The 9,546-nt window shown below is 65.0% G+C and overlaps 1 protein-coding gene across 1 annotated transcript; it reads left to right on the top strand.

The window, feature by feature from the left end:
- Positions 1-300: 300 nt before the first annotated feature.
- On the top strand, positions 301-6,852 carry LOC308232753 (zinc finger protein 574-like; the record flags this gene model as incomplete). The annotated part of the gene is made up of 3 exons (XM_080639985.1): positions 301-339; positions 1,993-4,270; positions 6,639-6,852. The coding sequence occupies exons 2-3, from the start codon at positions 1,995-1,997 to the stop codon at positions 6,850-6,852; spliced, it is 2,490 nt and encodes an 829-aa protein (XP_080496111.1). The 5' UTR covers positions 301-339; positions 1,993-1,994.
- Positions 6,853-9,546: the final 2,694 nt, after the last annotated feature.

The raw sequence follows: 9,546 nt of genomic DNA, 5'->3' as shown, positions 1-9,546 counted from the left end.
TCCATTGGTACCTCCCAATCCCCCCCTATATCCATTGGTACCTCCCAATCCCCCCTGTATCCATTGACACCTCCAGATCCCCCCCCGCATCCATTGGTACCTCCCAATCCCCCCCAAGCCCCCCCACCCCATTGGTACATTCCGGCTCCCCCCCCATCCTCCGCCGCGTTGGTTCCTCCCGCTTCGAACATGGCTGCCGGGCGCGCCGGGGGAGGGGGGAAGGGGCGTGGCTTCGCGCTGATTGGTCGCGCTGCGCCGCCGCGGCCAATCAGGAGGCGCCTTGTTGCGGGGTGCCGGCGGTGGAAGGGGGGAGACGGAGGGAGCGAGAGCGGGAGCGAGGTGAGGGGTGGGGGAGGCGGAAAATGGGGTAAAAAAGGGCGAAATCGGTTAAAATGGGGGTCAAAGGGGGCTGGGGGCGTCTAAAGGGGGTTTGGGGGGGGTTAAAGTGGTTTTGGGGGGGTCCGGTGAGGGGCAAGGGGGGTTCGGGGGGTCCTAAAGGAGCCTAACGGGGGGGTCTAAGGGGGGTTAAGGGGGATTAAATGGGTTTGGGGGGTCCTAAAGGGGGTTAAAGGGGTCTGGGGGGCTCTTAGAGGGGTCGGGAGGGTCCTGAAAGGGTCTCGGGAGGGGTTAAAGGGGTCTGAGGGGGTTTCAGTAGGCCCGGGAGGGGTCCTGAAGGGTGTTAAAGGGGTTTGGGGGGGTGTTAAAAGGGTCTGGGGGGGATTAAAGGGGTTTCGGGGGGTCCTAAAGGGGGTTAAAGGGGTCTGGGGGGGCCCTGAAAGGGTCTGGGGGGGGGTTTAAAGGGGTCTAAGGGGCATTAAATGGGTCGGGGGGGGGGGGTTCTGAGGGGTCTTAAAGGGGTCTGGGGTGGTCCTAAAGGGGTTTGGGGGGGGTTAAAGGGGTCTAAGGGGGGTTAAATGGGTCTGGGGGGGGGGCTGAGTAGGTTTAAAGGGGCTTGGGGGGGGCTTGGGGGGGGGTCTTAAAAGGGTCTGGGGGAGTTAAAGGGGCTTCAGAGGGTCCTAAGGCACTTAAAGGGGTCTGGGGGGCTCCTGAGGGGGCTTAAGGGGGACTGGGGTGGCTCTAAAGGGGTTTCGGGGGGGGTTAAAGGGGTTTAAGATGTATTAAAGGGGCTTGGGGGGGTCCTAAAGGGGTCTAAGGGGGGTTAAATGGGTCTGGGGGGGGTCCTGAAGGGACTTAAATGGGTCTGGGAGGCTCCTATAGGGGGTATTAAAGGCCTTTGGTTGGGGGGGGGGTATCTCCATCATCTCCCCCCATTCCCATCCCCATTCCCCATCCCCAATCCCCCATCCCATCCCATCCCCATTCCCCATCCCCATCCCCATCCCCATCCCCATCCCCATCCCCATCCCCATCCCCATCCCCATCCCCATCCCATCCCCATCCCATCCCATCCCCATCCCCATCCCATCCCCATCCCATCCCCATCCCCACCCCATCCCCATCCCCATCCCATCCCCACCCCATCCCCATCCCCACCCCATCCCCATCCCATCCCCACCCCATCCCCATCCCCATCCCCATCCCATCCCATCCCCATCCCCATCCCATCCCCATCCCCATCCCCATCCCCATCCCATCCCATCCCCATCCCCATCCCATCCCCATCCCATCCCCACCCCATCCCATCCCCATCCCCATCCCATCCCCACCCCATCCCCATCCCCACCCCATCCCCATCCCCATCCCATCCCCACCCCATCCCCACCCCATCCCCATCCCCATCCCCATCCCCATCCCATCCCCATCCCCATTCCCCATCCCCACCCCATCCCCATCCCCATCCCCATCCCCATCCCATCCCCATCCCATCCCATCCCCATTCCCCATCCCATCCCCATCCCCACCCCATCCCATCCCCATCCCATCCCCATCCCCACCCCATCCCCATCCCCATCCCATCCCCATCCCATCCCCATCCCCATCCCATCCCCATCCCCATCCCATCCCCATCCCCATTCCCCATTCCCGCTGCAGCCATGGCGGAGCGGCCGGAGGAGACGGTGCTGGTGGTGGAGCACCGCTACGTGTGCTCCGAGTGCAACCACCTCTCATCCTGCTTGGAGGACGCCCTCATCCATCACCAGCAGCACCTCCTGCTGGGGCCGGGGGGGGTAGGACCAGGACCCGGCGGCCCCCAATTGCTGCCTGCATCCTCCCCACCCCAAGAGCATCACTTCGAGGTCCTGGGCCTCGGTGGTGCCAGTGACTACCAAGGGCTGGCGGTCCCCGAGAGCAGCCAGTACCAGTGCTTGGAGTGCGGGCAGCTCCTGGTCTCCCCCAGCCAGCTCCTGGAGCACCAGGAGATGCACCTGAAGCTCCTGGCGCAGGATCCCGACGGCATTCCCGGCGGGAAGAGCGCGCCCGCCGCCGCCGCCGCCATCCACTACGAGTGCGTGGAGTGCAAGGCGCTCTTCAGCAGCCAGGAGCTGTGGCTGGCCCATCGGCAAAGCCACCAGAGCCAGCCCCCCAGCCAGAGCCAAGCCTTGGTGGATCTGGAGCATTCCTATCGCAAGCCCGAGGACGAGCAAGGAGCCGACGGCGCCGACACGGTCCAGCTCCTCCTCTACGAGTGCGGCGAGTGCTTCCAGCTCTTCCAGACCCCAAAGGACTTCCTGGAGCACCAAGCCGCCCACTTGGCATCCCACGGCAGCGCCGCCGAGGCCCCGGAGCATCCCGCTCCCCCTCCGGCTCCCGTTGAGCACCGCTGCTCCGAGTGCCCGCAGCGCTTCCCGACGTCCCACCAGCTCCAAGCCCACCTCCGGTGCCACCGCTTGGGCGCTTTCCAGTGCCCGCTTTGCAGCAAGGTCCTGCCCAGCCCTTCCGCCTTGGAGCAGCATTCCCAAGGGGATCACGGCGGCGAATCCCACTTCCTCTGCCTCGACTGCGGCCTGGCCTTCGACACGGAAGCCGTGCTCCTGTCCCACCGCCGTACCCACTGCCCCAACCCTCTGCACCGCTGCTCCTGCGGCAAGGCCTTCGTCAACATGACCAAGTTCCTTTACCACCGCCGCAGCCACGGCGCCGACGCCAGCGCCGGCCCCGCTCCCAGTGCCCACGCCGCCCCCACGGATCCGCCGCCTCCCGCTCCGCCGGCCCCTTTCCCTTGCTTGATGTGCTCCAAGAGCTTCCCCAAGGCGCCGCAGCTCGCCCGGCACCAGCGCTTCGTGCACCGCTTGGAACGCCGCCACCAGTGCCCGGAATGCGGGAAGCTCTTCAAGAAGAAGTCCCACGTCCGCAACCACCTCCTCACGCACACCGGCGAGCGCCCCTTCCGCTGCCAGGAGTGCTCCAAGAGCTTCAATTCCCAAGCCAACCTCCTGCGGCACCGCCTGACCCACACGGGCGAGCGGCCCTACGAGTGCGACGTGTGCCACAAGCGCTTCACCCAGTCGTCCACGCTGCGCCAGCACCTCCTCATCCACAGCCGCCGCTACCCCTACAAGTGCCCCGAATGCGGGGTCCGCTTCCACCGCCCCTACCGCCTCCTCATGCACCGCTACCACCACACCGGCGAGTACCCCTACAAGTGCCAGCAGTGCGGGAGCTCCTTCCTGCTCCGCCGCCTCTTGGAGGTCCACCAGCTCCTGCACAGCGGGAGGCAGCCCCACGTGTGCGCCCGTTGCGGGGCCGCCTTCGTCACCTCCCTGCAGCTCCAGGAGCATCCCTGCGGGAAGCTGGAGTGCGCCGTGTGCGGCAAGAAGATGGGCTCGGCCTCGCGCCTCCGCGCCCATCAGAAGCTCCATGGGCTTCCCAATGGGATCCCGGGCCCGGCTCCGCCATCCCCCCCAGCCTCCTCCTCCTCTTCGTCCCGGCGCCCGTGCGCCAAGAGCTTCGAGTGCGGCGACTGCAAGAAGCTCTTCAGCACCGAGACCTCGCTCCACGTGCACCGGCGCATCCACACGGGCGAGCGGCCCTACCCGTGCCCGGATTGCGGGAAGGCCTTCCGGCAGTCCACCCACCTCAAGGACCACCGCCGGCTCCACACCGGCGAGAAGCCCTTCAAGTGCGAGGAGTGCGGCAAAGCCTTCGCCATCGCCGTGCGCCTGGCCGAGCACCGCCGCATCCACACCGGCGAGCGGCCCTACCGCTGCCACGTCTGCGCCAAGGCCTACCGCTCCTTCTCCAACCTCTGGAAGCACCGCAAGCTCCACCGCGAGCAGCGGGGCGGGGAGCGCGCCGACAAGCCGACGGATGCGGGCGCCGCAGGGGAGAGCGGGGGGGGGAAGCGCAATAGGAAGCAATGGGAGAGGGGGTTTTTTTTTGGGGGGGGGGGGGGGGGTGTGACTTGGGGGGGACACCCCCCACCCCCCCCCCCCCCTCTCCGATGCTGTTATGGGGATGGGGAAGGTGATGGGACCGCCCCCCCCCCCCCCCCATGGACCCCGAGTGATGGGGGGGGTTTAAACCCCATTATAGGGATGGGGAAGGCAGTGGGACCCGACCCCCCCCAATGGGCATCAATGGACCCCACGTGATGGAGGGGGGATTAAACCCATTATAGGGGATGGGGAAGGCAGTGGGATCCCCCCCCCCCCCAATGGGCCTCAATGGACTCCTCCATGGACCCCAATTGATGGGGGGGGTTTAAACCCCATTATAGGGGATGGGGAAGGCAGTGGGATTCCCCCCCCCAATGGGCCTCAATGGACTCCTCCATGGACCCCAATTGATGGGGGGGGTTTAAACCCCATTATAGGGGATGGGGAAGGCAGTGGGATCCCCCCCCCCCCAATGGGCCTCAATGGACTCCTCCATGGACCCCAATTGATGGGGGGGGTTTAAACCCCATTATAGGGGATGGGGAAGGCAGTGGGATCCCCCCCCCCCCAATGGGCCTCAATGGACTCCTCCATGGACCCCAATTGATGGGAGGGGTTTAAACCCCATTATAGGGGATGGGGAAGGCAGTGGGACCCGACCCCCCCCCAATGGGCATCAATGGACCCCACGTGATGGAGGGGGGATTAAACCCATTATAGGGGATGGGGAAGGCAGTGGGATCCCCCCCCCCCCCAATGGGCCTCAATGGACTCCTCCATGGACCCCAATTGATGGGGGGGGTTTAAACCCCATTATAGGGGATGGGGAAGGCAGTGGGATTCCCCCCCCCAATGGGCCTCAATGGACTCCTCCATGGACCCCAATTGATGGGGGGGGTTTAAACCCCATTATAGGGGATGGGGAAGGCAGTGGGATCCCCCCCCCCCCAATGGGCCTCAATGGACTCCTCCATGGACCCCAATTGATGGGGGGGGTTTAAACCCCATTATAGGGGATGGGGAAGGCAGTGGGATCCCCCCCCCCCCAATGGGCCTCAATGGACTCCTCCATGGACCCCAATTGATGGGAGGGGTTTAAACCCCATTATAGGGGATGGGGAAGGCAGTGGGACCCGACCCCCCCAATGGGCATCAATGGACCCCACGTGATGGAGGGGGGATTAAACCCATTATAGGGGATGGGGAAGGCAGTGGGATCCCCCCCCCCCCCAATGGGCCTCAATGGACTCCTCCATGGACCCCAATTGATGGGGGGGGTTTAAACCCCATTATAGGGGATGGGGAAGGCAGTGGGATTCCCCCCCCCCCCAATGGGCCTCAATGGACTCCTCCATGGACCCCAATTGATGGGGGGGGTTTAAACCCCATTATAGGGGATGGGGAAGGCAGTGGGACCCGACCCCCCCCAATGGGCCTCAATGGACTCCTCCATGGACCCCAATTGATGGGGGGGGTTTAAACCCCATTATAGGGGATGGGGAAGGCAGTGGGATTCCCCCCCCAATGGGCCTCAATGGACTCCTCCATGGACCCCAATTGATGGGGGGGGTTTAAACCCCATTATAGGGGATGGGGAAGGCACTGGGACCCCCCCCATGGGCTTCAATGGACCCCAAGTGATGGGGGGGGGGTAAACCCCATTATAGGGATGGAGAAGGCAGTGGGACCCCCCCACAATGGGCCTCAATGGACTCCCCCCATGTACGCCAATGGACCCCAAGTGATGGGGGGGGGGGTTAAGCCCCATTATAGGGGATGGAGCAGGCATTGGGACCCCCCCCAATGGGCCTCAATAGACCCCAAGTGATGGAGGGGGGGTGAACCCCATTATAGGGGATGGAGAAGGCACTGGGCCCCCCCCCATAGGTCCCCCATTGAGGGTCTGGGGGGGTTAAACCCCATTATAGGGGATGGAGAAGGCATTGGGACCCCCCCCAATGGGCCTCAATGGACCCCCCCCATGGACCCCAATAGACCCCAGGTGATGGGGGGGGGGGGGGTTAAACCCCATTACAGGGCATGGAGAGCACTCTGGGCCCCCCCCCCCATACGACCCCCCCTCTATGGCCCCCCAGTGCTGCCTCACCCCCATTGTGAGGGGGGGAGGGCTCATCCATGTGTGTCCCCCCTTTCCCTTCCTGCACCCCCTTATTTTGGGGGGGGGGGTGTGTGTGATTCAGCCCCCCCATTACAACGTGGGGGGGGGGTGTGTTAATTATTCCCGATGCAATTAAAAGAGATGAATGGACCCAAAATGTCTTTATTTGGGGGGGGGTGTGTGTGTAATAATAACCCCATAGGGAGGTAATAAACCCATTGGGGGGGGGCTTTTATCCATAGGGGCCTTATTATTGCCCCCCGGGGGGAGGAGGGTTTAGATGAGCGGACCCCCCCCCCCCCCCCTCTCCCCCCCGCGGCAGTGCCAATGGTACGGCCCAGGCGCCCCTTAGGCCTCGGCCTCCTCCGCTCCCATTGGCCGCTCCCTGCCCCTTTAGCCCCGCCCCTCGTAACCCCGCCCTCCTCCGCTCCCATTGGCCACACCCTCTCCCTTTAGCCCCGCCCCCCCGGACCGACCCACACTGCACGGGGGGGGGGGGGATCGCGACGCCCCTTTCCCCCCCCCATTGAACCGCACCAAGGGGGGGGGGGGGGGGGGGAAGAACCAAACCGGATCCCCCCCCCCCAGTACCCATCAATGGGGGGGGGGGGCTCGGTCCCGGTGCCCCCCCCCCCCTTTATATAGCGAGGACCGGGGGGGGGGGAACCCCCCTTTAAGCCCCCCCCCCCCCCCCCATTGCCGCCGCCACCGGAACCGGGCGGAGGAGACAAGGATCGGGCCCCCCCCCCCCCCGCTTCTTCCCGTCCCCCCCCCGCGCCCGGGGGGGGGTTGCGGCGGCCGCGCAGCGCGTTGTGAGTACCGGGAATGGGGGGGGGGAGAACGGGATAACGGGGGGAGAACGGGATAATGGGATGGGGGGGGAGCGATGGGGTAACGGGGGAAGAACGAGTGATGGAGAGGGACCAGTGATGGGGATAACGGGATAACGGAGAGGGGGGGGGATAACGGGAGATGGGGGGGGGGGAAATGGAGGGGGGGGTACGGGGATGCTCCTATCCAACCCCCCCCCCCCTCCATCCGCTGCATCCTTTGGGATCCGGTAGCGGGATCCGGCCCCCATCCCCCCCGTGACCGGGTACCAGGATCGGGCCCCGTTCCCCGTTGTCGGGATCCGGCCCCGTTGCCCGGTCCCGGATATCGGGATCCGGCCCCATCCCCCCGTTACCGGATACCGGGATCCGGCCGCGGTTCCCGGGATCCGGTCACCGGGATCAGGGCCCCAGCCCCGGGATCCATCATCGGGATCCAGCTCCGCTCCCGGATCCCGGTACCAGCCCCAGTCCCTGCCGCCGGTCTCCATCCCCATTCCCGGTCTCCATCCTCATCCCCGCTTCCCGATGCCCGTCCCCCGGTTCCCAATCCCAGATCCATTCCCTGTTCCCGGATCCATTCCCGGATCCATTCGCGGTCCCGATCCCGCTTCCATTCCCGGTCCTGATCCCGGATCCATTCTCGGTTCCCGGTCCCATCCCTGACCCATTCCCGGTTCCGTTCCCGGTTTCCGGTGCCGGTTCCCGGTCCCGTTCCCGGTCCCATCCCGGATCCATTCCCCGTCCCTTTCCCGGTTCCCGGTCCCATTCCCGATCCCCTCCCAGATCCATTCCCTGTTCCCGGATCCATTCCCGGTTCCATTCCCGGTTCCCGCTCCCATCCCTGACCCATTCCCGGTTCCATTCCCGGTTTCCGGTGCCGGTTCCCAGTCTCATCCCGGATCCATTCCCGGTCCCTTTCCCGGTTCTCGGCCCCATTCCCGGCCCCATTCCCGGTTCCCGCTCCCATCCCTTCCCCCCCCCCCCCCTTCCTTCCCTCCCCATTCCCGTTACCGGTGCCCCCCAACCTGGGGGGGTCCAAAATACCCGGGGGGGGGGGGGGTGAGGGGGGTGGGAACAGCCGGGCCTTGGGGGGGTCCCCACATTAAAGGGGGGGGGGGCCGGGAGGAGGGAAGAGCCCCCCCCCCCCCCCCCCCCGCCCGGTCCCGCCGTTGCCAGGCAACGGCAGCAGCCGCGGGAGCCGAATCCCGTTGCCTGGCAACGGTTACCGGGACACGGGGCAGCTGCCGGGGGCATCCATGGGGGGGGGGACCCCTACGGAGCCCCCCATTGACCCCCCCCCATTGACCCATTGACCCATTGAGACCCCCATTGATCCCCCCCCATTGACCCATTGATCCCCCCATTGACCCATTCAGACCCCCATTGATCCCCCACCATTGCCCCATTGATCCCCCCATTGGCCCATTGAGACCCCCATTGATCCCCCCCCATTGTCCCATTGATCCCCTCCATTGCCCCACTGACCCCCCCATTGACCCATTGAGACCCCCATTGACCCCCCATTGCCCCATTGACCCCCATTGCCCCATTGATCCCCCCCATTGCCCCATTGATCCCCCCCATTGACCCATTGAGACCCCCATTGATCCCCCCCATTGCCCCATTGATCCCCCCCATTGACCCATTGAGACCCTCATTGATCCCCCCCATTGCCCCATTGATCCCCTCCATTGACCCATTGAGACCCCCATTGATCCCCCCCATTGCCCCATTGATCCCCCCCCATTGACCCATTGATCCCCCCCATTGACCCCCATTGATCCCCCCCCATTGCCCCATTGATCCCCCCCATTGACCCATTGAGACCCCCATTGATCCCCCCCATTGCCCCATTGATCCCCCCCATTGACCCATTGAGACCCCCATTGATCCCCCCCATTGCCCCATTGATCCCCCCATTGACCCATTGACACCCCCATTGATCCCCCCCCATTGCCCCATTGATCCCCCCCATTGACCCATTGAGACCCCCATTGATCCCCCCCATTGCCCCATTGATCCCCCCCATTGACCCATTGAGACCCCCATTGATCCCCCCCATTGCCCCATTGATCCCCCCCATTGACCCATTGAGACCCCCATTGATCCCCCCCATTGCCCCATTGATCCCCCCATTGACCCATTGAGACCCCCATTGATCCCCCCCATTGCCCCATTGACCCCCCCATTGACCCATTGAGACCCCCATTGATCCCCCCCATTGCCCCATTGATCCCCCCCCATTGCCCCATTGATCCCCCCCATTGACCCATTGAGACCCCCATTGACCCCCCATTGCCCCATTGATCCCCCCATT

This window comes from Psittacula echo (genome assembly GCF_963264785.1).
Source record: "Psittacula echo genome assembly, contig: SCAFFOLD_178, whole genome shotgun sequence".
Lineage (NCBI taxonomy): Eukaryota > Metazoa > Chordata > Aves > Psittaciformes > Psittacidae > Psittacula > Psittacula echo.
The sequence above is the reverse complement of the archived record's forward strand: the minus strand, read 5'-3'. Positions and strand labels throughout refer to the sequence as shown.